This window comes from Kwoniella bestiolae, chromosome 3 (genome assembly GCF_000512585.2).
Source record: "Kwoniella bestiolae CBS 10118 chromosome 3, complete sequence".
Classification (NCBI taxonomy): domain Eukaryota; kingdom Fungi; phylum Basidiomycota; class Tremellomycetes; order Tremellales; family Cryptococcaceae; genus Kwoniella; species Kwoniella bestiolae.
In genome coordinates, this window is record NC_089243.1 from 1,579,010 (window position 1) to 1,606,517 (window position 27,508).

General features: G+C 46.4%; 13 protein-coding genes across 13 annotated transcripts; 10 read left to right on the forward strand and 3 right to left on the reverse strand.

The window, feature by feature from the left end:
- Positions 1-738: 738 nt before the first annotated feature.
- Positions 739-1,574, forward strand: I302_105262 (uncharacterized protein; the record flags this gene model as incomplete). The annotated part of the gene is made up of 4 exons (XM_019195128.1): positions 739-895; positions 969-1,044; positions 1,139-1,226; positions 1,290-1,574. The coding sequence occupies 4 exons, from the start codon at positions 739-741 to the stop codon at positions 1,572-1,574; spliced, it is 606 nt and encodes a 201-aa protein (XP_019042841.1).
- Positions 1,575-2,155: 581 nt separating this feature from the next.
- I302_105263 (uncharacterized protein) lies at positions 2,156-3,922 on the reverse strand (the record flags this gene model as incomplete). The annotated part of the gene is made up of 8 exons (XM_065870050.1): positions 2,156-2,404; positions 2,549-2,857; positions 2,943-3,043; positions 3,115-3,286; positions 3,345-3,434; positions 3,513-3,594; positions 3,645-3,703; positions 3,770-3,922. The coding sequence occupies 8 exons, from the start codon at positions 3,920-3,922 to the stop codon at positions 2,156-2,158; spliced, it is 1,215 nt and encodes a 404-aa protein (XP_065726122.1).
- Positions 3,923-4,406: 484 nt separating this feature from the next.
- On the forward strand, positions 4,407-7,892 carry I302_105264 (uncharacterized protein; the record flags this gene model as incomplete). Its single annotated transcript, XM_019195130.1, has 11 exons — positions 4,407-4,554; positions 4,616-4,701; positions 4,775-4,882; positions 4,935-5,097; positions 5,177-5,491; positions 5,596-6,163; positions 6,242-6,396; positions 6,448-6,528; positions 6,589-6,777; positions 6,855-7,462; positions 7,602-7,892. 11 exons carry the CDS (start codon positions 4,407-4,409, stop codon positions 7,890-7,892), a joined length of 2,712 nt encoding a protein of 903 aa, XP_019042843.1.
- Positions 7,893-9,612: 1,720 nt separating this feature from the next.
- On the forward strand, positions 9,613-10,969 carry I302_105265 (uncharacterized protein; the record flags this gene model as incomplete). The annotated part of the gene is made up of 9 exons (XM_065870051.1): positions 9,613-9,667; positions 9,737-9,800; positions 9,863-9,927; positions 9,987-10,065; positions 10,132-10,160; positions 10,222-10,286; positions 10,413-10,703; positions 10,774-10,827; positions 10,892-10,969. The coding sequence occupies 9 exons, from the start codon at positions 9,613-9,615 to the stop codon at positions 10,967-10,969; spliced, it is 780 nt and encodes a 259-aa protein (XP_065726123.1).
- A 408-nt stretch (positions 10,970-11,377) lies between these two features.
- I302_105266 (uncharacterized protein) lies at positions 11,378-13,423 on the reverse strand (the record flags this gene model as incomplete). Its single annotated transcript, XM_019195132.1, has 7 exons — positions 11,378-11,677; positions 11,811-11,937; positions 12,020-12,102; positions 12,192-12,569; positions 12,644-12,850; positions 12,985-13,164; positions 13,256-13,423. The coding sequence occupies 7 exons, from the start codon at positions 13,421-13,423 to the stop codon at positions 11,378-11,380; spliced, it is 1,443 nt and encodes a 480-aa protein (XP_019042845.1).
- Positions 13,424-13,832: 409 nt separating this feature from the next.
- Positions 13,833-14,404, forward strand: I302_105267 (uncharacterized protein; the record flags this gene model as incomplete). Its single annotated transcript, XM_019195133.1, has 5 exons — positions 13,833-13,858; positions 13,926-13,941; positions 14,003-14,034; positions 14,113-14,208; positions 14,269-14,404. 5 exons carry the CDS (start codon positions 13,833-13,835, stop codon positions 14,402-14,404), a joined length of 306 nt encoding a protein of 101 aa, XP_019042846.1.
- Positions 14,405-14,780: 376 nt separating this feature from the next.
- On the forward strand, positions 14,781-15,589 carry I302_105268 (FK506-binding protein 1; the record flags this gene model as incomplete). The annotated part of the gene is made up of 6 exons (XM_019195134.2): positions 14,781-14,879; positions 14,963-15,023; positions 15,100-15,181; positions 15,271-15,353; positions 15,433-15,492; positions 15,567-15,589. The coding sequence occupies 6 exons, from the start codon at positions 14,781-14,783 to the stop codon at positions 15,587-15,589; spliced, it is 408 nt and encodes a 135-aa protein (XP_019042847.2).
- Positions 15,590-16,158: 569 nt separating this feature from the next.
- On the forward strand, positions 16,159-17,171 carry I302_105269 (FK506-binding protein 1A; the record flags this gene model as incomplete). Its single annotated transcript, XM_065870052.1, has 6 exons — positions 16,159-16,176; positions 16,276-16,323; positions 16,529-16,611; positions 16,790-16,872; positions 17,000-17,059; positions 17,143-17,171. The coding sequence occupies 6 exons, from the start codon at positions 16,159-16,161 to the stop codon at positions 17,169-17,171; spliced, it is 321 nt and encodes a 106-aa protein (XP_065726124.1).
- A 195-nt stretch (positions 17,172-17,366) lies between these two features.
- Positions 17,367-18,813, reverse strand: I302_105270 (uncharacterized protein; the record flags this gene model as incomplete). Its single annotated transcript, XM_019195136.1, has 5 exons — positions 17,367-17,477; positions 17,542-18,065; positions 18,147-18,250; positions 18,311-18,683; positions 18,741-18,813. 5 exons carry the CDS (start codon positions 18,811-18,813, stop codon positions 17,367-17,369), a joined length of 1,185 nt encoding a protein of 394 aa, XP_019042849.1.
- Positions 18,814-19,276: 463 nt separating this feature from the next.
- I302_105271 (uncharacterized protein) lies at positions 19,277-21,613 on the forward strand (the record flags this gene model as incomplete). Its single annotated transcript, XM_019195137.1, has 12 exons — positions 19,277-19,423; positions 19,479-19,634; positions 19,694-19,779; positions 19,855-20,099; positions 20,152-20,166; positions 20,231-20,517; positions 20,576-20,719; positions 20,788-20,907; positions 20,967-21,059; positions 21,117-21,145; positions 21,204-21,415; positions 21,480-21,613. The coding sequence occupies 12 exons, from the start codon at positions 19,277-19,279 to the stop codon at positions 21,611-21,613; spliced, it is 1,668 nt and encodes a 555-aa protein (XP_019042850.1).
- Positions 21,614-21,995: 382 nt separating this feature from the next.
- Positions 21,996-23,195, forward strand: I302_105272 (uncharacterized protein; the record flags this gene model as incomplete). The annotated part of the gene is made up of 7 exons (XM_019195138.1): positions 21,996-22,014; positions 22,074-22,153; positions 22,215-22,439; positions 22,506-22,707; positions 22,754-22,869; positions 22,932-23,106; positions 23,167-23,195. 7 exons carry the CDS (start codon positions 21,996-21,998, stop codon positions 23,193-23,195), a joined length of 846 nt encoding a protein of 281 aa, XP_019042851.1.
- Positions 23,196-23,687: 492 nt separating this feature from the next.
- Positions 23,688-25,079, forward strand: I302_105273 (uncharacterized protein; the record flags this gene model as incomplete). Its single annotated transcript, XM_019195139.1, has 5 exons — positions 23,688-23,860; positions 23,921-24,179; positions 24,237-24,416; positions 24,489-24,879; positions 24,952-25,079. 5 exons carry the CDS (start codon positions 23,688-23,690, stop codon positions 25,077-25,079), a joined length of 1,131 nt encoding a protein of 376 aa, XP_019042852.1.
- A 458-nt stretch (positions 25,080-25,537) lies between these two features.
- I302_105274 (uncharacterized protein) lies at positions 25,538-27,089 on the forward strand (the record flags this gene model as incomplete). Its single annotated transcript, XM_019195140.1, has 7 exons — positions 25,538-25,822; positions 25,893-26,004; positions 26,079-26,180; positions 26,252-26,583; positions 26,670-26,728; positions 26,787-26,866; positions 26,968-27,089. The coding sequence occupies 7 exons, from the start codon at positions 25,538-25,540 to the stop codon at positions 27,087-27,089; spliced, it is 1,092 nt and encodes a 363-aa protein (XP_019042853.1).
- Positions 27,090-27,508: the final 419 nt, after the last annotated feature.

A 27,508-nucleotide genomic window follows, 5' to 3' on the forward strand; every position in this document is an offset into this window, starting at 1 on the left:
GAGTACCATCAGCATGGTAGTCGGTTGCATGCTGCATGATGGGGAAAGATAATGATGGACACTCACAATACCAGCGAGGGTGTATTCTTAGCAGAGAGGGAAAGGAGGATAGCCTCTCCCTATCCTATCCTGTCCTATCCTACCTCGTCCAGCCTGGGCCAGACCACAACCGAAACAGCTAAACCGCACCCAAAGATCGTTTCCTCGGGATCTCCTCACAGAATGTTGTAGAGAATGCGTCGTGATATCATTCTTATGTAGCTGTTTTCTGCATGTGTATTGAGTGTTGTTGTGTAGTGAGTGATCAGGTGACTATTATATGATGGTCAAGTAATGAAATGATAGAATGGTGATAAATATATATATAGATGAACGAAAACAAAGGTTTGATTGACCTTTGTTTTGGCACAGACTGACAAGCAGACATTGGGGTAAATAATAGATAATAATCACATGTTACGTATGATAATGCGGGGTACAATCGTAATGAAACATTACCATGAGGTATCAAGCGAGGATTACAGGACTTTCTAATGTGTTTCAAGTAAATTGTAATGGGGTCTCATCGCGACCGTTTATCCGATTATCGGACAGCTTTACTCACCTCCATTGCCCATTTCCTGGACGAGCACTACTTGAACTGGATCTGTATCTCTCACTGTCGATGTCATTCTCATCATTGGTACATTGACTCGCTTGATCACTCATCGACTACGGCAACCACTCACTCCGCACGACATGGAAACACGCGCCCCGAATCCGCTTCATCTCACCTCCCTGACCATCCTCTCACCCTCAAACTCACCGCTATACGTCCACTCGTTCACTGGGCCAGAGGATGAACTGAGGCATTATCATCTGAGTCATGCTGCCGTGGATGTCATAGAGGAAAGAAGTGAGTGATGTCTAAGTATTTGATTTAAGATATTGTCATTGTGCCCCTGAGCTGACTGAGGACGATGGGACAGTCGTGATGACTTCTTCACCTACTAAACCTGCTGAATCGTATTTGGGTTTATTATTCTGTATGGAAGATATGGCTTTGTGAGTTGTCTTTGCGCTCAACTCAATATGATCCACCCAACTCCCACTGCTGTATAAAAAGTGTAACCGTTAAACATCATCTCCGATTTCACAGCTACGGATTCCAAACCACCACGAAAATACGCATGGTTCTTTCAATAGCACTGGTGGATGCCATGATCAAAGATGCAGATATCGTAGCGGTGAGCGAGCTTAGCGATGGAGGAGATATGTACTGATACCACTATCCCTTCCACCAACCACAGATATTCCGTTCAATCCATAACCTTCTCCTCAACATCACCTCCAACCCCTTCCTATCCCTTCCTTCCTCCTTCCAAGCTAAGCTCTCCCCAAGGTATATCGAGAACCAAGAACCCATAATATCCACAGACGGGAAGACGGAAAGAAGTAAAAGGAACGTTAGTATACCGGATAATAAGATGTTCGCGCTCAATCCTGAGGAAATCAGGGGAGAGTGGCTGAAGGATAGTATGAGGTTTAAGGTGGGGATAGAGAGGATAGGGGGGATGTTGAATGGCCGGGCGTAGGTTAGGTAAGGAAGATATGTATTTGTGAGTTTTTGTGAGGAATACAAGAGTTCTGCTGATTGGCATGGATATAGGTTGTACATTACGATTATCATGAGCGATGAATAGATTAGATTAGATTAGATGGTCATACACTGTGCTGTATACACCTTGAAATACTACCTCACAAAGCGAGATCGCCATCACCTTTTCCAAAGTTTACGGTCACAGACAACGCACTTCCAGCTCCGCCCCTCACCTGGAAGTGCAACCGTCCCATCTACTCTGTTCCTTACCAGACTAACCTCCATGGTTTACTGGTAACGGACAGACTAGTAAGATGAGATGACCCAGAATACCATCATATCACCCTTCGTTGACACGCTGCAACTAGAGCTCAATAGTCTTCGTGACAGATACGGGGCGAACATTTCGTTGGCTCTCCTCCCGAGTGTATACGTAGTCGACATGATCATATCATTGCGTTTCATGCATTATCATTATATACATTATACTTCATTCTTCCCACTTAAATGAGACATCGAGTGATTCAGCTATCTCCTCAAAAGAGCAATACCTTAACAAACCGATCGCACGAAGCCTCACATGACCCTCCTCAACCACCCAATAACCTCATTCCCCATCTCCCTCCACCTCTCATCCTCCCACTGATGGCCCAACGCCCCCTCAGCTCCATCAAGCGATTCATACCGATGTCCAACCAACGACAAAGCCAAGGAATCTAGGAACCCCTGTTTCTGCGATGTCTCCTCGGTGGACTCATGTAATGAGGGAGTGAGGTGGAATGTCATGGATGTGATAATTGCGTGACGGGCTGTGAGGGATGTTGACTGGACATAAAGGCAATATCAGCTATACGTACTACATCGAAAGATGTTTGGATCTCAGTTCATAACGACAGAGTCACAAAGGACAAGATGTGTGATGTCCAATATGTCCAGAAGAGATCCCTCGTGATAGTGAACGTTACTCACCAAATCACCAAAGCTCAACTTCCCTTCCAACTCATTGGAGAATTCTGGTGTTTGCCCATATTGCCATTCCCAAGATTTCAGCTCTTCCACCCCTTTCCATACTTTTGATTCCTTGACCCAATCAGGATTGACTTCGTTAGTCTCCATCTTCTTACTACTACTGTTAGAGTATACTTTTGCAAATTCAGATGTGACTGCATGTACGAAGTCGTCGTGGTGGATTGGGTTGGATGCGGGAGGTGGGAGATAATGGTTTAGGGTAGTTACGGGTGATCGGTGAGAGAGGATAGATTTGGTTTGCATATTTGGCTGAGATCCATCATTCATATCAGCTATTGATCCTGGTCTGCCGGAATCGGGTGAGGATCCAGCTGAAAGGCAATGTTATGCTCACCGAATTTGATTTCAACGATCTCCCCAGCTCAGACAAGGAGGACGAGATCAACATTGTACCATGATGATACGCTCGATGTTGGATTATCTTGTAGGCTGAGCCTGAGACGTGTCGTCGTCGAACAACATCAGATTCGGTCCTGGTCTACATACAGATATAAGAGAAATAAAACTCATCTTATACTCCTTCTCCCCATCTCTGATAATCACATCATTCCTCTCATTAACCGTGCATTCCTTTATCCCCAGCCTGTCCCTTATAGCTCTGGATACTAGCTCTGCACCGTGCGCTCGGGTGAATAGTAGACGAGGTAAGATTATTGAGAAGTTCGTATTTCCCATATCCTACTTTCCGAATCAGCTTCACTTTATCCTTTTGGATGAGGCGTTATTGGAAGCTAACGTGAAACACCGTTCCTCCACCTGATCTACGTCGTACTAATGGTATACCAGCTTCTCTTAGCTTATGGGGGGTAGTTTCTTTCCATGGATTCTATTACCGCTCAATATATCAGCTTCCCCCACTCTGCAGGATTAGGAACGAAGTAGAAAGATGGGGTAAATCACTCACTTGATTACGTCCTATCACCACACAAGGGAAATTACGATACAAAAACAAAACAGGCTGATCATGCGGTGTATTCCTCAGTAACCTAATGAGAGCTTGTAAGCTATGTTCTTATCGAGTAAAGCGATAGCTTACCAATCTTCGTATGAGAGGTTGAACCATGGATTATGACTTTCCGATATATACGTTACGGGCTATTAGTCAGTTTGATCAGCTACTTGGTTGATATAGAAGATAGAGAAGCAGCTGAGAAGACTGACAGCTCCCAGCTCTATGGAATCGGTAGCTGGTGTCTGAGGCTGAGCGGCTTTCTGTTCTCTCCTCGAGAGAGTGGTTGAGAACGGTCGGTGGAGGAGGGAAACTGCGAAGCGGGATGAGCAGGGTCGGAGGATTGCTTGTGAGAGTGATGCCATGCTTTCGTTTTATCTGATTCTCAGCTGGGATTGTTCGAATAAGAGTAGAAGGATGTCGTAGAGTAAGTGACACAAATGGTATTTCTCCTTTCTTCTCTTGTCTTGACCTGGTGGTCGGTCTACTGACGATTGACATCACCATTCTCAGCGAAGACGGGGTCAAATTTGAGGCACGTGCTATTGCTGGTACTGTTTGACGCGTCCGTGCGTACTCATACTCTGTCCAATGTTTTCGTCTATTTGGTAATCTCGCGTTTCTAACTATTTGACGACTCTCTTTACTCATTCTCACTCTCCCTTTCTCTCCTTCTTGTATATAGCAAATCATCAACATCCATCGCATCTCAACTGATCACTTTTTGTCTGGCCAACAGTCGAACAATCGAACGATAACACGCACCTCGAGCATACTCACAAAAGGCGTAACAAACAACAGTAATACCATTTCTTGGTCACACGAACAACCCAAACCCCAACTTCCAAGATGAACCGACGCGGTCATCTATCCACCAAAGTCCCACAAGTCAAACTTCGACCCGCTCCCGCCGGATCATCTCGAAAGGCCAAAGAGGCCTCGCCAATCAACAAGCATGATGAGGAGATATTGCGGCGAGCCATGGCTCATGCGGAAGGTAAGCTGTTCGTCCCCGCTTCAGGTCATGGGTATCGAGCTTACGTTTTGGATGTGAGTAGACGAAGAGAGTAGTACGGCTGCGTTGAGGAGGAACTCGAAACCCTGGAAAGGGATTACCATCACTTTTACAGGTGTAGAGAATAAGGTAGGTCCAGCTATTCCATCGAGACGCAGTCATTCCGGTGGTCATATAGCTGAATGATACTCGATAAATGTAGCCCGCATTATCAGCATTAGCCAAAGAATTGGGAGCGACGGTCGAGAATGCTCTGACGATACATGTCACCCATGTCGTAGCTGTGGGCTATGGCTCGCCAAAGTATTTGGTTTGTATCAGCTACAGAAATCGTACAACCTATAAGCTGATATCCTGCGTAGTATGCGGTCGAACATAATTTACCAATAATGCTGCCCTCATGGATTGAAGATGCTCATTCACAATGGTTGAATGGGGATGAATTGGATAACGAAGCAGACCACGAGGAACATAGGCTATTACCTTTTGTGGGACTGAAGATCGCCATGTCGGGTATCGAACCTTGTACGTCTTCCCTTTATCGGCACCACACACCGACCAGATCACACAGAATTGCTAATGCTCATATGATGAAATCTGATAGTGGACCGTCGTAAACAGCTGATCAAGTACATCGAGCAATACGGCGGCAAATACTCCAAAGACCTCGATCGAACGTGTACACACCTGATATCAGCCAAACCGACCAACGAACCCCGTTCTTCCGAAAAGGTTAAATGGGCTTTGAGGGAAATAGCAGAGTTGGAAGCTCGAAAGCGGAAAGGTGTGAGGACGGACGAAGAGGAGATGAAGATTGTTTATGAGGAGTGGATATGGGATTGCGTCGCGTACAATGGGAGGTGGAAGGAGGATTGGTATGATGCTAGAAAAGCTAGAAGAGGGGGGAAGGTGGTTGCTGGTATGTCTAAGCTTTCTCTTCGAACGATCAATTTCCCCCTTTCCTCATTGTGCTCGAGACTGTCCTCAAATTGGATGTCCGCTGACCTATATCACTGTACACAGAGGACGTGTTCAATGGTAGAGTTCATCTACCAACAGATAAGAAACCTGCAGAAGTGGTAGCAGGAACCGAAGCGGTAGACAACAACGAACCAGCAGTAATACGTAAACGGAAACGAGAATCTATCAGCACCCTGGTGACGGAGTTAGTATCTACAACAGGCGTTAAACCTACTTCAAGCAAAGACGTCCCCACCAAACGATCTGTATCGCCACATAAACCTGAAGAAGCAAAACCTGAACTCGATCGTAAACCCTCATTACTCCATGCCTCACGATCAACTTCATTCGCTACCCCTGCTCCACCTCCGCCTAGCAAGGTCGCACTAACTTCGGAGAGGACCTCGTCAATACCCCCTACTTCATCTGTTAAAGATCAGATAGACGCAGACGAAGATAAAGCGGGACCTTCCGATACGCCGAAGAGGTTCTTCGAGGGGATCAAGTTCAGTCATGTGATAAGAGAACAAGCCGACGGTTTGGAAAATGCTCTGAAAGAGCATGGTGGGATATTGGTGACGGATGAGAAGCGAAGAGAGGGGGAGAGGGTGGATTACATTATCGTTAGACTGTAAGTTTGGGCCCCGCTTTATCTGACTCTTCTTTGACCCAGTGAGCCGTAGGACTGTGGGGCTGATGAACCTTGTAGGTGCTCGGATATACGGCCTGAGCTGAGCGAGAACGATCAAGGTACGACTGTAATTACAGAGTGCTGGGTTGAGGGGTGTTGTTTCGAGGAAAGGCTGTTATCGCCAGATAAGCATATTGTATTCAGACCGCTGCCTGCTACTATGCCTATACCTGGTACGTCACATCCCCTGAAATTGAACAATGCTGATTGAGATGAATGAACAGGTGCATCAAAGTTCAATGTCCATCTTTCTGGATTCTCAGCTGAGAACAACGTATACATGCGGAGGTTGCTCAGAGCGATAGGTGAGCTGGCGGACAATCCAGTTGTCATTGTGTGACTTAGCTCATAACTTCAACCGGTAGGGGGACAACTGTCTATCAAACTGAATCGCCAGACGACCCATCTCATATCGGTAGCTACGACTGGACAGAAGGTTGAAAAAGCCAGAGAATGGGGAGTGACAGTGATGCACGAGTCATGGCTTGTAGCTATGGGACGGTCGGGTCAGATAGAACCGGAGGAAGAGCATAGACAGATACTAATCGCTCCAGGTATGTTCACTTTGTCAGCTAAGCATCAAACACCCATCGATACGAATCTGCTAAAAGCTGATAAAACACATCTATAGCCATAACCAAGGCATTGGACAAGACTCGGACAAGTGATCTTACTGCCAACCTATCTACGATGTCTGATCTACCTGATAATGGTGATTTCGCCTTACGACCTTCTTCCGCCAACCACAAACCTTCTACATCACAGATCGGAGTATCCCCTTCAAGGATGCTCAAACCTTCTCCTACGCATATCGATGATCCCTCAACATCAACATTGTCGATAGGGATGAATGGGACCAAGACGGTGGAGAATGTTCTCTCACCGCCAAAGCAGGAGACCGAGAGGATACTGAATTCCGCTTCGTCGATTGTGAACACCGATCAGGATAAGGAGAAAGAGAAGGAGAAATTATCAAGATTCTCTTCCGCACCTGTACCTAACGAATCTCTCCCTCTCCAACAACAATTGGGCAGATCTGAAAATAGCGGTGCGGGTGTGGGATCTGTATTGGGTGAGAGAGCAGCTTCGATGAGTAGTTTGAGTCCTATCAAGGCTTCTTCAGGAGGTGGAGGTGGGAGTATGACTGAGGCGCTGAGACAGTTGGCTGAGAAGGATTCGAATGTCCAGGGCGGGAAGGGGAGGTTGGTCAGAAGGGCTAGACCCAGTGCGAGGATCAAGGTTAGTTCTCATCTGGTACGGTCGTTCCTTGTGTGCATGTGCATTGTCAACGAGATGATCCATTGTCACTTGATGGGATATACGCGGATCTGAATTGGATTTTTGGAAATTTGATGCTGATTTCAAATTACGATCGCAGAACACCCGGTCACCCCTCACCAGCGTCTCACCAGCCGCATCTAGATTCTCTGCTCCCCCCTCACCTCCACCACACGATGCTGATATCTCGTATATGGGAGCTGATGGTACACCGGTAGATACAGATGGAGATGTTTGTATGACTGGTGGAGAATCGGGGGCAGCAGCAGAGGAGAGCGTACAGGTTCGGTATGTCGATGCGAACTCTGCGAGGGAACGGAAGAAGATTATGGCTATGTTTGGTGGGGGGGATGAGGAGGGAGGAGGGAGTGCGAAGAAGAGGAAGAAGTAGGTTGTGGAGAAGAGCGAGAAAATTCTGATCGCTTATACTGTAAACCATTGGGACGACTTGCATCAGTATCTGTCGTTGACAACTGGTCAGCTAGAATTCAGTGTAGCTTGTAGTGTACTTCTAGCTAGCAGCAGCTTGATGCCTTTGTGTATGTAGCTGAATGGCGACTACGTTTTAGGTGGCATGAGAAATGCAAAAGGAACGTTTTCACAAGGTCAGCCAGCCATGCGTTTACCTATTTCGCTTCTGCTTCTGTCTTATGGTGGTGATTCTCTTGGCATATTTGAGTATTCTCGTGGAAGTGGATGGAACTGCTTTCGCTCTCTGTGCTTATGCTTTCAAGATTATGGGTACATCCAACATGCTTGATAACCGGTCCAAACCTCTTTTTTTCATCGGTGGCGTCTTGTTTTGTTTCTTCTTTCTTTTGTGGGCTATCCCGTTATCTTCCGTGTTGGTGTTTCCTCCTTGAAAAGCATACGATTACAGAAAAAAACAGACGATCCCATACTATCGTGGTCGACTCACACACATCTCGAGGCAAGTCGTACTCTCACAATATCCTCGACTAGCTTAGCCTGGTATGAGCAGACATGTGAAGGAATAACGGCAAGTTCACAGCTCTATCTGTTCAGCTTCTCAGGGAAATAGACCTGGAAGATAAGCCCTTTTCCTGCAGGGGGGATTTGCTTATCTCCCGTCATCCAGATCACACATCAATTCCAGGCTTTGTTGGAGACTGCGAAACTACTACTGCAAATATACACACAGCACAGCTTGGAATGAACCCGTCGTGCTCGAGGTGTGAGGATGAGCGAGTACTTATCCTAGTATATGGCATGTCCGTTCTCACGAGTCAGAGCACGGACCATCCGCATCATGGTTAATGGAGTTGTTTTCTCATGTACTGACTAGTAGAGATGGAATTGAATTTGCCACTCAGGGTTTCTGTTTTAAGGGTGTCCTAGTCTGCCGGCAATGGTACTAATGATGTAACCGTATATCTTTCAATCTTTTGGTGTGAGAGGTTTTTACGAAGACATCATTCTCAGTTCACATCCACATTCAAACGTTTATTCACTCTTACTCTTCCACATCTTATCTTCTTCCCTCCTCTGATATCTCATCAAGATCATATATTTCTACTCGCTAGTCAACCCTATTCAAGCCAACGAGAAGGAACGATAACGAACGTGAGTCACCTTTCATCCACTTAGCAAAGCACAGGAGAGATAAGAAGATCCTACGGTCGGATTGGCTTGATATAAACAAACCTTATAATGTGATTCCCTCTATCATACCACTCTACTCTACTCTTCCCATCCCATTCCATCATCATATTGTGTTTGTTGATTTCAATCCTCTTGTCATGTCACACCCAAACACCACTTGTCTCAACTCATTATGTTATCCCTCTCCACGTTCTACCCCACCGTATCGTTCTCAGTGGAAGTGCGGCATCCCATCTTATTGCCCATCCCGTTGGTCCTGACCGCGCAACTCAAGACGTGAGGATTACTATGTTCCCACGCTTCGTGTCACCTTCCACTCCACTTGACCTTTTGTATGGTATCTTGATAGGTCATCCCTCCTTTTATCTTGTTCTCCGTTGAATTGAATAGGAAAAGAACGTTTAGCTGATCTACAGAGATAACATAGTCAAACTTCATTATACACCCAGATCAACTTGCAGAAACCACAATCACAACAGATAGATAAGATGTCGACCGAAACCGCTACCGCTCCTGCTCCCACCTCTGGCTCAGAGATCCCAAGTGAGTTGAACGTTTCTTTGTATCATATTGATACATGACTGATACCTTGCATGTGTTTCCTGTAAATAGACTTCAAGATCGTCGGTAAACTCGATGGAGTACCTGTAGTTCATGACTCTGTGACCTACGCTCAGTGAGTGATCTCGTTGCTTCTGGTTCTCAGTATGTTGTATCGCTAATCTGAATACGCTGCAGACAAGTCCTGCAGTCCAACGAGTACACTGCTAAGCTCTATGCCACGGCGCTTGCTCTCGCCAATAGTAAGCTTTCCTCTCTCCCATAGAATGTCAAGCTTATATGCCATATTACCGTTTTTCAGAATCGTACGAAGTTGCTACTCCCGTACTTGTGAGGACTAAACCTATCTTGGAATCTGCCGATGGATTGGCAGTAGCTACGTGAGCCAGCTTCGCTGTAATTCGAAGTGAGAAGCAATCAGCTGATAATCATGTTTGAAATGACAGTTTCGACAGAGCCGAAGCTACCTTCCCTTGTAAGTTGCTGAGCAAGTATAGCACTTCCTTATCCAACACTGACAGCAATTGTTGTCACAGACCCTTTCAAAACTCCCACTCAAGATTTGGTAGTTGTCAAACAAGCCAAGGGCATCTACGATGATGTGAGTAGTGCACAGTCTATACATGTACCACTTCCATCTGTTACATCATCGAGGCGTCGATATCATGATCTGCCTATTTCTGCCGTTGAAACGGACAAATCTTGATACTGATAAATACGTGCTCAGCAAATCCACCCATACATCGCCTCAGCCCAACCAGTCCTCACCGACCTCCTCGACAAGACCTCCCAAATCAACTCCGCCATCAGCTCACGAGCAGTAGCTACCGTCCACACCTCTCAAGACCTCGCTCACTCCCTCTTGGAGCAATTACGACACCTCGCTGAACACGGTCAAGCCCTCCCCGCGACATTGATCAACGGTGTTGGCAAGGTTACTGGCGACTTGAAGGAGATTGTGTTTGCCAAGGATGCGAGTATCCAAGATAAGTCGAACAAGCTTGCTGCTTATGTTAAGGTGAGCTGTCCTGTCGCTCTAGATCTTGCTGAGGCGAAAGCTGACACAGGAATTGATGTTGAACGGATAGGATCAAGCCAAACCTGTCATTGAGGAGATCTACAACTACGTCAATGCTGCCAAGGTGAGTTGCCGGTCACTTGAAAACCTGATTACGAGTAATAGCTCATTTTTGTTGTAACGATCAGATCAAGGCAGAACAAGAAGCCCAAGCGTTAGGTCAAGCCGCCAATGGTTCTGCTGAGAACGCTCCAACTCAATCTTAATCGGCTCCTTTCCCCTTTCTGTCCCCTTTTGAGTTTTGTATAGATGGTTCTCCTTCTTTTGATACATGTAGTGTTATAGATCTCTCTTTTGGTCCTGCGATCCATCCGTCTCTCCCGTATCGATTAGGTTAGATTAGGTGCCTTTGATAGGTTGATACAGTATAAACATTATGAAACAGATACATGCATCCGGTAAATAGACTGGTCAATCAATGTTTTACGGTTGACTTGGTGGCATGAGATACCGTATGAGTACAATTATATACAACTGTCCTATTAAAAAACAAGCATTGTTCCCTAGGTGTAATCAGCCCCAGCTCCCAGCTGATCATATCATGTACCCCAGTCTTAACACCATTAGATATTTACCAATCCCCGACAAGACCAAGCCCCACACGCACATGACAATCACCTAGACTTCCTCCTCTGTTCCTCCAATTTCCGCATCGCCACCCCAATCCTATCCTTCTTTTCCCTCTCTTCCCTAGTCTCCCCACTGACCAACTCCGATATTCCTATTGGTGTGGACCCCTGCGGTCGTTTCTTGATTTCCCCTCTTAACATGATACCCAGTCCTTTCGCACCTTTACCGACAGTTTGGAAGTGCGTCACTGCTGGGAGTGGGGAGGAATAGAGACGGTAGAGGGTTTTGTGCCATCTGAGTTGGCCTGTTAGGTGGGGTAGGAGGGAGTAGGAGGGGTTTGATATCTAAATTAGGGGTTAGTTTGGATCATCTATAATTCTTGGTAAGGGGATTTTGGGAGTATAATGAAGTAGATAAAATGGGAGTGTCCGATGAGTTGTATTGTACTGTGGCCAAAAAAAAGACAATCCCACTCACAGGATGCGTCGTCATTGGATCCAGCACGATCGGACCATCAGGTTTGGAGTTCTCAAAATAACATCGTTCTAGTACATCGCGGAATTTCGGTATGGCGTGAGTCATAAGTTTGGTATGGTATGGGCAGCTATGATGAGGGATAGGGATAGAATTAGCCAACACTCCCTTCTCTTATAGCTTGGCCTGAGACGGATGACCAGCCAACTCACGGCATAGCCACGTCCATGACTGGATTCGCAAGATTAAGCTGCTGTAATCTCTCTATCACCTGCAGTACTGCGTGATGAGTACCCTAATCATGATACGGTCCAGGAATGACAGCATCAGTAAATTGTTGAGCAGCATTCAGGTCTTAATGGTATTAACCGAGACCTCACTCACAGTAACAACCAAAACCTTACTACTATTGATTATCCCTGCACTAGCCCACTCCTGCCTTGGCCCAATCGTCCCCCCACTACCAGTAATTTCATTCTCCCTCTCCCAGTCCCTCTGCAAACTATGTATCTCATCCAGGATCAACTGCATCGCCCGTCTCCTCTTCAAGGGTGTGGAGGACGATTCAGCCTCGGATTCGGTAGATGTCACTGGTGGGAAGGGGTCGTCTTCCTCTTCTTGAAGCGATGGCGGTGGGGGAGGGGGAGGGACGAAGTACGAGGGAGAGGACAGGGAGTGGAAGTGCCGGGCGGAGAGGACGGTGGTTAGGTGGGAGCGGGGGTAGGTCTGGGGAGGAGAGGGTGGGAGGGAGGCGTATATCCTCTGTTGTGTGATACACAGATTAGCTCAAAGCACGACTGCCTGAATGATCTGAAATGAAAGACCACAACACTCACAGCCAGCCTCACTCCCGTACCCAGATCCAACCTCCCACTAGCCACCAAAGCAGTCAAAGTACCTATAAACCCATGTCCCGCAAGATGGGTCGTACCTTCAGGTAAGAGACTCGAAGAGCCCCTCTGTTCCTGTGTGGAAGCCAAGATGGCGATGGAGGAGGAGAGAATGAAAGCTGCTGTGACGTCGGGGCGTTTCATAAGTTCTTCCTTGAAATCCGACGATAAAAGTCAGCGAAATCCGTTGAGATCATATCTCTTGATCGATGTTTTATCGGGAGTGTACACTTCAAGGTCATAGGACATCCCAGATAGCTTGAGTGCTGATACTGCGCAACACTCACCAGACTCCTGCCCTCTACCCACCCCCTCATCCACCCTTTGACCTGCTTCAGACCCGCATCTCCCATCCCCCTCGTCTCGTACCCTATCGTCGCATCTGGCGATAAGAGCGCCTCGGAAGCTTCGTCCCATACCCTCAGTGAGGAAGGGGTAGGCGAGGTCGGTGTGTGGGGGTATGAGCCCTACGTCGAACAGATGATCAGTATGACGGATATGGAGGAATTGGATGGAACCCAAAGCAGACAAAGAAAGGAAAAGGAAATGATAACCCACCAATCCAGCAAACAAGAGACATTTGCCCGATTGACCAGTCTCGGACGATTCACCCCTTTTCAACCATGTTACCCAGTCTGTATTGGCTGCGTTGGTCGACGCGGCTCTTATGGACGGGGCGATGATGGCTTGAGAGGAGAGGGTCGTGGGGATATGTGGTATGCGCATGGTTTTGGTGGTGGTGGGAGGTGCAGCTATATGAAATTTGGGTTCATGTATCCGTGCGATATCGTGAGGATTCTTGGGTTTTCTTGGCTGTATGATGAGTTTCCGAGAAGCAATAGATGCCTGTTCGAGGTTTGTTGATGTTGATGATGATGTTGTGAAATTGACTGAATTTAGTAGGATGAACCGGGATGAATAGATAACGCAGTAACCGAGTACTAGCAGTGCGGGGTTATTCGGTCATTCCAATCAACGTCATACAGTACAACATGCAGGTCACTTGTCACTTGAACTTGTCTCGCTTTCCTTCATCTTCATCCTAATCATTGACACAGTACTACAGAGCGATTCTTGCAGCAACAGTGATTTCAATACCACCGCCAAAGTGAGACCTACAAGAGTCATAAACAAGATGAGTCAACTCATCCAGTTCAAGGTGTGAGTGCTTTCTGAGTCATTCATAAAGCCGTACCAGGTGACTAACCTAACTTGTGTCGAGCAACAGCACCGGAGATGTTCAGGTATGCTCATTGATACCTCTGGACCAGTGTGGAAGCTGACAGTTTACCACTGTTCATACAGGGAGTGAACTTCCGATCATACACCCAAAAAGAGTGAGCCATAAATATCTCATCCGTCCCACCGTCCGTCAGCATAGGAAAATGACTAATGGTCATGATGTGGTACTGCAGAGCCCAGAAACTAGGTCTAAAAGGACATGTGTACAACCACGATGACTCGAGCGTACAGGGTGTAGCTGTCGGTCCAGCAGATAAGATCAAGCAATTGTGCGTTTTACCTTGTATCTGGCAATGCGCAGCTGATTCATTCATCTCGCGGTGTTATAGCCAATCATTCTTATCCAAGGGCCCATCAGCAGCCGAGGTACATAATGTCGAGCTGATTCAGAACAAACAGGATGCAAGTGAGGAGGATATCAAGAGTGCTTTGGGTGGATCGACAGGATTCGAAGTTAGGCGGTGATTCATGAATCTGTGACGTAGAAAAGCAAGGAAACGAACAGAATCAGAGGAATCAACATTTACGAGAGTCTGTAGCATAATCATATGAAACACACTGAAGCAGTCAATCTAAGTATATGATAGTTCATGAAACAACCGAGCCATCATGGTTGGTGTCCAGCACTTCTAGCATGCTGCTTGTACTGAAGAGGTATCGAGGTCAAAGTGCCACATTGGTTTGTATGATAACTCCGCCTCCACCTCGTCACCCCACGTCGAGTAGAATGCAATGCAATGATCGCATCCATCGTCATGGTAACACTCTGGTACACTGTGGTAGCTTCTCTTGGATTCTTCCTTTCACATATAAACAGAATACATGCAAAGGAATTCAACCAATGTTCAGATCCCTTTTAAAAACTTCCACTAGATCACTACGTGTAAACCAGTACAGAAAATTTTCTTCCACAGCAATCAAAATGGGTGTAACCGTTGAAGTGAGCTTTCCTTTGAAGGATGGAGCTTCTAGCGATAGATGGAAGAAGGGATTACTGATTGATGCTTCAACCCCCCACAACAGACTCTCTCTCAAGGTGATGGAAAGACCTTCCCCAAGCCTGGTGATCAGGTCACCATCCACTGTGAGTATCTCCTCACTCCATACAGAATCCATATCCACAAGCACGGTCAGAGCTGATCGTCCACCCCTCAACTAAGACGTCGGTACCCTCCTTGATGGATCCAAGTTCGATTCCTCAAGAGACAGAGGATCACCTTTCGTCTGCCGAATTGGTCAAGGGTGAGTCCAAATCTCACCTGCTTTCATCTCCTTCCTTTATTCCATGCACTTCGTGGGGCTCAGCTGATTGTACTGTACTTGATATACAGCCAAGTTATCAAAGGTTGGGATGAGGGTGTTCCTCAACTCTCCGTCGGTCAAAAGGCCATCTTGACCTGTACTCCTGACTACGGTGAGTCGACTCTCTTACTCTGATCTCATATATATATACCCTCTTGTCAAATGCTGATAATTATATCAATCTGTTATAGCCTACGGTGCCAGAGGTTTCCCCCCTGTCATCCCCGCCAACTCCACTCTCAAGTTCGAGGGTAAGTGACTTCTACTTAATACACAACGTGGCACGTTCGCACAAGAATGTCGTACTGATATGACGGTTTAATAGTCGAACTCCTCAAGGTCAACTAAATGCCATCGAGGTAGAGAAAAGGGATAACAAGGATGTATAGAATAAGAAGGAAAATCGGGAAAGCGAAGTAAAATAAACATATACAATAACAGTAGCATGTATGGGTGGTGGAAGCAATCTCGCAGACGTACTGACAAAGGAGATCGAGCTTGAAAGGAACACAGCTTCTCCTTATCAACATTCAGTGTTAATGGTGTACAAACAATGCAGTGATCCTTTACTAGTAGGGAGAAATTGACCATTTCAAAGGCGTCTTTTCTGTGTGTGCGTACTGATGTTTCAGATTATGATTGGCTGATCAACGCTCAAATTGGTCGATAATATCATGATGCTGCACTGCTTGCCTTTCTTTTAATCGCGATTGTCCTTGCTTTGTGTACTTTACAGGTGGTGCGCTAATAAAATGGATCAAGGAAATCTCTCGTTATAAAAGATACATATCATACATGGTCTTATGATTCCCCCTTCCCTTCCATTCCAGAAGAATATAGATAACAATCAGAGTGATAACTTTTATTCTAAAAAAGAACACCTGACCAGTCACTCAACTTGATCAAGCATCTGCATAATGGGCGTTACTATAGAAGTGAGTTGACCACTCGTGTCATTCCTGCCGTCCATGGATCATCTTGCAAGTGCAGTGAAGTGAAACTGATTAGCGCACTTCGATAGACTATCTCACCAGGAGACGGAAAGAATTTCCCAAAACCTGGTCAAATGGTTGCTATCCCCTGTGAGTCTGAGTCTCAGTCCGATTTCTGGCATAGATGCCTCTCTCCGCTCTGCGCCGATAAACCAAGCACAACGGGGTGCAGATCCACAATGCATGGTGCTCGTATTGCTCGAGTCGTCCAGCCAGACTCATAAGTCAGATTAGGATTAGCATCAGATGAACGTTTAAAGCACACATATACTGATATACTTCTTTCCAATATCAGACGTGGGCACCCTCGCCGATGGAACTGAGTTTGACTCCTCAAGACAGAGAGGTCAGCCCGTTCGTATGTAAGATCGGAGTAAAGTGAGGCTTTACTTGTCAATCCATTTCGACTAGGTCCTTGTCCAATCACACATTCGCTCTCGTCAAATGGGATGATGGAGTTGACATGTGCCAAAATGTACTGATCAAACTCGTTCGGGTTTTGTATCTTTTTTGTTTTTCATTTATTTTTCGGTTCAACGTCGACTCGGTGACATAGCCAAGTGATCAAGGGATGGGACCAAGGTGTCGTCAAGCTCTCTCTTGGACAAAAGGCAAATCTAATCTGCACACCTGATTTCGGTGAGTGCTTTGTCACCCCGTCAATTCGAGCAGACATTGGGAAGCAATACGTGCGCTACGTTGGAGTGGGATGAGGATTGAGAAATTCAGGTTGACCGACTAATATATGATCTCACTGTGTCGATAGCATACGGCGAGAATGGTCATCCGCCTGTCATTCCGAGGAATGCCACCCTCAAATTTAAAGGTGAGTAATCGATGTGATCGGAGTGTGACGAAAGCTGATCATGCTTTGTTCTGGTTTTTTTATGACTGGGTTCAATTGTGCAGTCGAGCTATTGCAAATCCAAAACGCCTAAACCCCTCAAAAGTATACAGTACATACTGTATGTCAGGCTTTGTTTCTCGAAGTAACTCTCGAACGGGAAGGACGTTTGGCGATTGCAATACCTTTCAATATTTGTTACTTCGTACACTCATATCACATGTATGATAATATCTCATCCAGGATAGATCATCATACAGAAACTTATGTATAAATCCCCGCCAGACTATCAGGCAGCTCGCTTATCTTGCAATTGCTTGATATTCTGCTGCAAAGTATCCATTGACCATCTCTCCTTGACACCCACGGTGATCCTATCGTATTGGGTTTCAGGACAGTGCTACATCAAAGAGCAAATCATCAGCTCCACGCTACTAATCTAATGTGACTTGAATCCAACTCACACTATCAGCAGGAGGCGGATCTTTATCAAGATTCGTAGGGAACGAGTACCCATCGGAGATAGCCTGTAACAATGCCCTAGCCAATGGGTGGTCTACACCCCCTTCCAGCTGACTTGTATATTGTAACACGTGGGACCAGGTGGATCGTAGTAAAGTGGGATAATCAACACTCTCCATAGGTTTAGACCAACAAGCAGAGATCTGAAGGAGATTACCTATTCGATGTAGATTGGTGGTCCGATTCTCACCTGCGGCATGGAACAATGCTGGATTGAAAAAGATCGCATCTCCAACTTCCAATTCGCTCTGGACCATGTGGTTATGGAAGAAGTCGACGAATTCGGGATGACGATAAGCTAGATAACCATGTTCGAACTGTTGAGAATAAGGGAGCAATTGTGTGGGACCAGAGTCTAATGGCATGGGGGAATGGGCGACTGCTCCTTGGAGGGTCAGCATGGCTGAGGCGATTTGAGTGGGGATAGGGAATTTGGAGGCGGTCGACTCTGATTGGAATCCCAGATCTATCGCACAAGTGAAGTTCATGTATATTAGCGTCGATAACTCAGTCGATGTATTGATGGAGTAGTCAAGCTAAAACATACGATAATCTCGGTGAGGTTTTTGAGGTTGACCGCCTGGCTTAACGATGTTCGTTTGAGCGGTAACTTGATATCCCGGTCCAAGCCATGCTTCGGATACCAGTGCTCTGTACGTGCCGTGAGCCTCAGCAGATCGAATCTTGAACTGTCCGAAGAAGATTACTCACAGTAAGTCGTTGGCATAATATTTAACGAAACTTTCTGGATCCTCCACAGCATGCTTCTGAAACGAGTTCCAAATCCTATCGTTGGTTCCGGCCGCAGCGAAATGATCGCCCTTTGCATGTTCCTTCTCTCGTTCGATGATAGTTTTGAACACCTGATTCGTTCGTTCGATCACGTCCATATTCCTCTCAAAGCCTTTCACGATGAATACACCCGGTCCCGAACCTAGACATCTATGCAGCTCATCCATCACATCTCCCCTTGATTGATTATTTGCCCTTGATTTCTGTCGCAAATCATCCCCAGAGTACACCACTACATTCTTCGAGATCCCAATGGACAAGGGATAGTCCGAAGGATCTGTCGTCCTACTGCCTGCGTAAAACATATAAGCCAATGATCAATCATGACAACTACGTTCGGTATACATACACGTTTGACTGAATAGCTGCAAGTCTTCCTCTGTGAACGCTTGTTGGAGCCTTGCTCTGGTTTGAACTCTCATGTTGGTGGTGTTATCGCTCCACGACGAGACGCTGACTGTGTCTACGAACATCACAGATGATTGATTTAGTCTTGGTAAATGAAGTCAAGGCAATCTTCATTCGTTTACCCCACACGATCAAGCTGCTAATCTGTTAAAGTCTCGGACCGGATCTAAGCGTTCTCGGCAGGTTTCTTTCGTTTGGGTGTTTGGGTGTTCTATCGGGCGATTTAGACCGCCAAAGGTGAAGTAATCATCGAAACAGCAAAGCAAGTTCAGGTCTTCGGAATCGCGTGTCCCGAGTTGATCCTAGCAGCAGTAGGCAATATTGAAGCGTTGGTTGGCTCAGTCTCTTCGATCAGGACTTGCAGAGTAGCCTCAACCACTTCCTGATTGTTGGTGGACTCGTTGCTATCGACTTGGACCAACGATTCCTGGCTACTTGGAGCTGTATCAAAAGATCGTTAGCTAGTGCTTCAGAGATATGTTACGGACTAGGTCACTATTCAGCTCCTGCTTGACAGATAGCTTACCCCGGCAAAGGCGTCTGTTCAACACTCTCAGACCGAGACAACCCCGGATTCGTTCGGTGGCAATCACCGCCACTGTGCTTGCCACTGTGTTAGCAACTGTGAGTCTATCATTCTGACGCTCGCACGAGGGGGGCATGCTAATTATCTCTTTAGGGTATCGCTATACATACTGCATTACGCCCGAGAGTCCTGCTGGAAGAATTTTCGGGGTATCCTACAGTCACCAAGACAGGCTCGGATCAAGAGTTGATCTCGTATGACGAAGTGCAGAAACACAAGACTAAGGATGATTGCTGGGTTATCATAGATGTAATTCCTGCATCAAGTTGGGTCAATCGCTGGGGCAAGGTCTGACTTGTATGACTTAGGGAACCGTTTATGATGTTACCGAGTTCCTAGCGCAACATCCAGGTGGAGAGGGAATCATACTTGCGAATGCAGGAAAAGATGCCACGTGAGTGATACAGTACTGTAGGGCAGCCCATGTGCTCGGGCAGCTGCTGATAATGGAGTTACAAATCTCATGTAGAAAAATATTTAAGCCACTACACCCTCCCGACGCTCTAGATATGTTAGAAGAACATCAGCGATTGGGTCCCGTAGATCCACTGAGTATGCCTGAGGTCGTAGAGGAAATTACAGATGAAGATCGACGGATTGAGGAAGCGCGTAAGAGGCTGCCGCCTGTAGATGCCATGTTGCTATTGCAGGATTTCGAAGATTGGGGTGCGAAAGTCTTGTCTGGAACTGCATGGGCTTACTATAGGAGTGCAGGTGGGTCTCACGACTAATTTATCGGTATGGCTGATTTGTTTGACTCTTTTAGCTGATTCCGAACATAGTGAGTTCCAGGCAGAATGTACATTCAGTCTCGTGACTGATCTTGATTATTGCTATGATCCCAGCTTTCAACGAGAACTCCAATTCATACGAACGATATTGGCTTCGTCCTCGAATACTGAGGAAAGTAGGGAGTGGCGATACCAAGACATCATTCCTCGGTATTGATACCGAAAGCCCATTTTTCATCTCCCCAGCTGCAATGGCGAAATTAGGACATCCATTGGGTGAAGTCAACATCACGCGGGCAGCTGGAAGATTGGGTTTGGTACAAGCTATATCGGCTAACGCGAGTTGCGGATTGGACGAAATGATGGAAGAGCGTTTACCTGGACAACCGGTCATCTATCAGGTAAGGATCTCTACTTGCTTCTCATAATTTTCTGACGCTGATGGCCGGATCACCCTAGATATATCTCAACAAAAACAGACAAGCGTCAGAAGCTCTCTTGAAGAAGGTGGAAAAGCTGAAACCTGCTGCGGTCATGTTCACTGTCGATGTGCCCTGGCAAAGTAAGAGGACTTTAGATGCTAGAGCGAAACATGTCGTAGCTGTGAGCGGGTCTTTGTTCATTTGATCTATCATTACTATATGCGTGCTAACAATAGATCGTTTGCTCAGCCAGTAGTCGAGGATACGGAGCCTCAGCTAAAACCCTCAAAATCCCCTCTGGGCGTTAGTGAAGCTATCGGAGGATACCAGGATCCTAATCTGTCTTGGGATGATATACCTTTCATCAGGGTAAGGTCTCAGCACCGTATCTCATTCCGTCTCTCATGTGGGCTGATGAAAGATCGCAGAAACATATCAGCGTGCCCATAATCGTCAAGGGTGTTCAAACGGTCGAAGATGTAGATCTTTGCGTCAAAGCAGGAGTGGAGGGCGTCTTATTGGTGAGTTTCAGCTTGCGGGATGTGTTTGGGGTGTTCCTGATTTATCAAAACATGCAGTCGAATCACGGAGGAAGGTCTTGTGATTAGTGAGTGGGTCGACTATTCTGCAATAAGCTGGACTGATGTCAAAACTATGGGTTACAGCGCCGCTGCACCTATAGATATCTTATATGAGATACGCTGTCTCCGACCTGATATATTCGACAAGATAGATGTCCTAGTCGATGGCGGTATTCGGACGGGAGCAGATGTAGTGAAAGCTCTGGCACTGGGCGCCAAGGCAGTGGGTATTGGTAGACCGATCTTATATGCGAACGGTACCCATGGACAAGAAGGGGTCGAACGGGCCTGTCAAAGTAAGTCTTTTTCACTTCCTTGGCTTAATACTACCGTCCTGAATAACTTACCTGTTTACTTTAGTCCTGCAGGAGGAGATTAACAACACTATGAGAAATGCTGGTGCGACAAAGATATCGGAGATTGTACCTGAAATGTGCGGACCTGCCGGGCCGTGGGTAGGGCAGAATAGACCTCCATATGTACCGAATCCATAATGACGTGTCTTCGTGTATACATCATGCATCACCAATTTTTGGGCCAACATCGTCGCTATGGGACATGACGTGCATGATCAAATGACTTAAGCACCGTTATTCGCTATACAGGCCCTGAGATTTCGTGCGGGGCAAGAACGATCTTAGGTAATGAGTCGGGGGAAAACGTCACTTGCCGCAACCTGGAAGACAGTACATATCCACCGAAAATCACAAACATCCCGATGAGCTAGGACGAACGATCACGGACCGGATGACTGTTTCGACTGGCCTGGCCGATTGATTTCAGAACTAGTTAAGATATCTGACAAGCATAATACCATCTTCAATCGTCCAAGACCTGCTTTCTTATCACCACAAGCAACAGCGAAATTGTTTTAACATGAAGATCGAAGGGAAAGGTGTGTCCCGGTTTCGACTTGTAATCAAAGGGCGAAGCCCAAGCTGACGGGTATCGCAGCGTTCATTATCACCGGAGGCTGTGGGTCTATTGGAGGCGAAGTCGCTCGACATATACTTGCGAAAGGTGGTATCGTAGTCGTAAGTGCAGTATCGTTCTCAGACACCTCAAGAATTAGCATTCTTACCTGGGAGAATCTAGATCTTCGACTTGCAATCACCCGAAGAAGGCACCGCAAAAGTTAAGACATACCACGAAGAGCGAGCTTTTTTCATCCAAGCCAGCGTCGATAACTCAAGTAGATTAGAGGCTGCGTGCAGTGAGGCACTAAAGCTCATTCCTAAAGGATCTCTCTTCGGTGCTATTCACACTGCTGCTATTGCACCTGGTAGGAAATGGAGTAACAGATTGAAGGACAGTATCAACGTGAGTATTGCGCTCGAGACTCGAGAATGCGAGACGCGGTCCTTGGCTGACGCGTCCGATGAGCAGGATTTCGAGAAAGTCCTTCGTGTCAATGCGTACGGAACCTTCACCGTGAACGCTCATATTGCGGATGCCATCAATTCGCAGTATCCCGATGATGGGCCCTTCGCGCCCCGTGAGACCGAGGAAAGAGGTGTCATAATCAACATCGCCTCCGCCGTCGCTCATCCTGTCCCAGCAAGATGTATCACCTATGGTCCAACAAAGAGTGAGTGGAGTACAGGGAGGGTTTGGACTGATACATTGAATCGTAGCTGCAGTCATCGGTATCTCTCAAGGAATGGCGGACTTTTTGGGTCCTTATGGTATCAGAGTGAACACCGTTTCACCCGCAGTAGTAGCTTCATCCATCATGGGTCCAGATAGAATCGTAGGTTGATCATGAACACTATGAGGCAGGCTTCCAGCGTACTGATTCTACTGATTCTGTAGCCATACTTTGTCTCTGAGCTGGAAGCCGGTGCCATCTACCCTCGACGTGTCTCTCAGCCTGATGAGGTTGCTACTGGTATCATCTTCCTCATCGAAAACTCCATGATGAATGATTACGAACTGAGGATTGATGGCGGTTGGCGAGGCAGCAGTAATTGGGCTGGACCAAAAGATCGTAAGTATCACTATATTCAGAGTAATATGAAATATCGCTTATTAATCGCCGTCATCACAGCACGATCAAATGCTTTATCATTGGAGTAAGCGAAATTAGCTAGTAGAATTCGAAGCTCTGTACCACACGACCACGACTTTGTCTCGTCAGAATCAATAGCATATGCCTCGTTCAGATGATGCAACCTCAGACAAACATGCATGACGTTCTCATATTTCGCTGTACCCACGTTGAGCGATTCAGACCTAGAGCTCGGTATCATGCCTGCGAACTCTGTCGTAGAAGCGCTGAGATGCATTCAAAGCCAAGTCGAGTGTATAGCTCAGTTATCCCTTCTGTCTCGACGGTCCGATTCTGCCTGTTTTACGTGATCGAGCTTATTCCCCCGATAACGCGTCAAAACCTGCCGAAGGGCCCTAATCTTCCTAATCTTCGGCTAAGGAAGTGTGACATACTGTATTCAACACCTTGTCGACACTGTATTTTCCGTTCAGCTCCAGTGATGTGTTGTACATTATTTATGTCCTATAAATACTTGACTACCCAGCGTTACCTGCGAAGACAGTTACAACAAAGTCGTTATGTCTAGAGCTCTTGCGAATGCCCGATTCGGTGTAGCAACCGCTTCTCTCGGCTTTGGGAAAAGCCATACTATCCCAGCGAAATTCGCGGCATTGCAGAAAGCGAATTACAAATATGCAGAAGTTGGCTTCGGTGATTATATGTCTTGGGTAAGGAGTAGAAGACCCGACTTGTAGGTCCTTCCTGCCTCCTCATCTAAAGCCTGCCGGTCTGCAGCTTACCAGTATTATAGACCGCGATCAACGTGTCCCCAAGAATGGAAGGAGGCCGATGAGCCCGATCCGGAGGACGAGGAGATCTGGAACGCCATGTATGAAGAAGCAAGCAACTTCATTGAATTGGCCAAAAATCATGGTCTCAGTGTACTAGCACTTCAACCTTTGAACCAATTTGATGGATGGCCGGAAGGGTCGGAACGAGCTGCTTGGGTTAGAAGGAAGGCTGAACGGTGGTTGACGTTGTGCTCTAAGCTGAAAGTCGAGCTTATACAAGTAAGCTCAAGACATTTCTTCTTGCCTTAGGATGCGACACTCATATGATATGCTTAGGTCGGCGCGAATGATTATGCAGAAGCGAACGCCCCAGATAGCAAAACTGCCGAAGATTTACGATGGCTAGCTGAATTAGGATCCGAGCAAGATCCTCCAGTCAAAATCGCTTATGAGCCTTGGTGTTTTTCTAAAAGAGTGAACGACTGGGAGAAGGTCTGGGGACTAGTTCAACTAGGGGTGAGCTGTTCGTTCCGCCTGAAATCCCTCTGTGACATCCTCAAGCTGTTGCTGATTTACCCCTGGTTGTAGAACCACCCAAATCTGGGCATGTGTATTGACGTAGCGCATTTCCCACTTGCTCCAGCATACGGCTGGGATCCTACCACAGGAAAAGGATGGACAGATGAGCAATACCACGCAATGATAGAAAGACTGAAGAAGGTTCCAGGCGAAAAGATATTTTATCTTGAGATTTCAGATGTACTAAAACCTGTCAAACCACTGGGTAAAGGTAGTCCATATGATGCTTGGCGAGAGAATAACAACCCCGGCAGAGGAGACATATTCACTTGGACGATATGTGGTAGACCCTTGCCTTTTGTTGGCAAAGATGCTGGACGAGATGTGAAGAGCGATGATGATCTAGGTGGTGGAAGGGTTTTAGAGTCTGTCAGAGCTGTACTCGATACTGGGTTTCAAGGTGAGCTATAGACTCTTGCTATCCTGGAAGACTATGAGGAAAGAATCTAGCTGATCGTCATCGAAACATCAGGCCCGATCATGTGGGAGTTTTTCGAGGCCCCCTCAATGGAGAAAGATGATCCATCAGTTCCCGAGGTGTACGCACAAGCTTGCAAAGTCGCTGAAGAAGCTCTCATCAGGAATTTCCAACGGATGTGAAGTGATATGTTATGCATTTTCAGTTCTTTACTAATTGATCTTGCGCGTCCTGCCTTCATAGCATGTGTTTTCACTCTCACATCTGTTTGACCCGTCCACCGGAAATCATTTCAAGACTGTCTGTCAACTGAGATAAAGGCATCTTTCTCGACCGGCGTGAGTCTGTTAAAGCATACCGGCCCGCCGCAACAAGCTAGCAATCGGGTGTTTATGCAATTCAGCCCTGATCGGGGGAAATTCTGCAAATGCAGCACGAGGTCAGGCATGATATGGAACAACCTAAGTCGCTGATTTACCTCTTTTGCCATTCGTTGGTAATCATCGGAATATCATCTGTACAAGTGATCGCTGTCATTTAGCCGTATTTAGCCGTGTGTAAGCTTGATATATACGAACAGATACTTGAATTACTCGGTTAGAGAAAATCTCGACATAAGTCTCGTGCCATACGCAACAAAATGACAACGCCAAGGAAGCTGAGATATGCCGTCCTGGGACTCGGCAGAATGGGTCAACGCCATGCCTTGAATGTCGCTTTCAAGACACCCAGAGCGGAATTGATCTCAGTAGTTGATCCCCGACCCATATCATCAGAATGGGCTTCAACAAGTCTCCCGCCGTCAACAAAAGTATTTCAAGATTTAAAAAGCTGTTTGGAGGGGAGCGATGTTGATGCGGTTTTGATTTCTACCGAGACTGCTACACATGCGCCGCTGACTATACAAGCTCTGAACGCTGGCAAAGTAAGTTATCAGACCACACCTGTATTCGGCTGTTCAATTGAGGCTGACTGTTTGATCATATCATTGATAGCATGTCCTCCTCGAAAAACCTATTTCGATTGACGTCGAGACTTCCAGACAGGTTGTCCATGAGGCTGAGAAATTTCCGGAATTGAAAGTTATGGTTGGCTTCAGCCGAAGATGTGAGTCGAGTCGTTGATGCACCTTCTCAACACAAAATAGGTAAAAATCAGCTGACCATGAGTGTCATGCATAGTTGACGAGTCTTACCGCGAAGTGAAACGGATGATAGAAGAAGGAATATTAGGTCAAACACATTTAGTGAAATCTGCCACAAATGACCAATATGACCCTTCAGGTGAGCGATAATCTGTCAGGTCTCTAGGCGACAGTGAACGGCAGTTGACCAAGATGATGGGGAATGACCAGGTTTCTTCGTCAAATTCGCCACTTCTTCAGGGGGAATCTTTGTAGATTGCGCAATCCACGACATAGACTTGGCAAGATGGTTCTTACTGCCCCAGTCCGCTTCTACAACAGATGGCATGGTCAATAAGAAACAAGTCCGAAAAGTATATGCCCTGGGGCATAACGTCCGACATCCAGAACTATCAAGACTGGACGATGTAGATAATGGGATTGGTATAGTCGAATTTGAGAACGATACAATCCTGGTCGTGCATGCCAATAGAACGATGTCACATGGTCATGATTGCTTTACCGAGGTCTTTGGTACCGAGTCGAAAGTCATTGTAAATGGTGTAAGTCAAGCACATTCATCCACTTCGGGCCAATATCAAAGCTTGGTACAGAAGATTACCCGCTAACACGATATTGCCGTTTGCAGAATCCAACATTGAACAGAATCGAAATTAGAGACAGTCACGGTGTAAGAACTGAATCAACGTGAGCTATATCGTGTCAATGATCCCTATGTTAGGTGTTTTTGGCTGATTGCGAGTAGGCCAACTTATTACGAACGATTCAAGGACGCTTTCGTGACCGAAGTCAACGAATTTACTGATGCAGTCCTCGAAGGAAAACGTGAGAAGGCTTTCATTTATCCTCTGATCTTGATAGTCGGACAGTGACTAGATCTCGACGGAATCTTGGAGTAACCTGCTGACCTGAATGGTTGTAATCAGCTGTTCCGATCACATTGTTAGATTCATTGGAAGCAGTGAAGGTGGCTTCCGCCTTGCAGCATTCGTACAAAACCGGTCAACCTGTATTCTTCGGTGACGATGGGGAAGCTATTCTGACTTGAGGTGTAGGCGGGTATGGCAGATGGTACAGTATATACGATATTGTGAATAGCGGTATCATTATCGAGAGAATACATGACCCGGACATTATACCTTGACAACGTATGTAATTAGTCGGTTTCTGCTGTGAGATTAACCTATGATTCCATGATGCAATACGCAAACAAGGACACTGGCATTAAATTCCGGCTGCGGGGGGGAGAAAATAGACATGTACTGTATCGCAGGATTATACATCGGCCGCATTCATCCTGCATCTGATGTTGACAAAAGTGGGGGTGGCGAGACTGCATATGCTGCAGGCAAATTATACGATGATGGCATGACCGAGGTTACCAATCGTACAAGTCTCGAACAAGGGATACCCATTGAGAACTATGACACAAACTTTCTTGAACAGATCCCTGGCACGATTCGCATG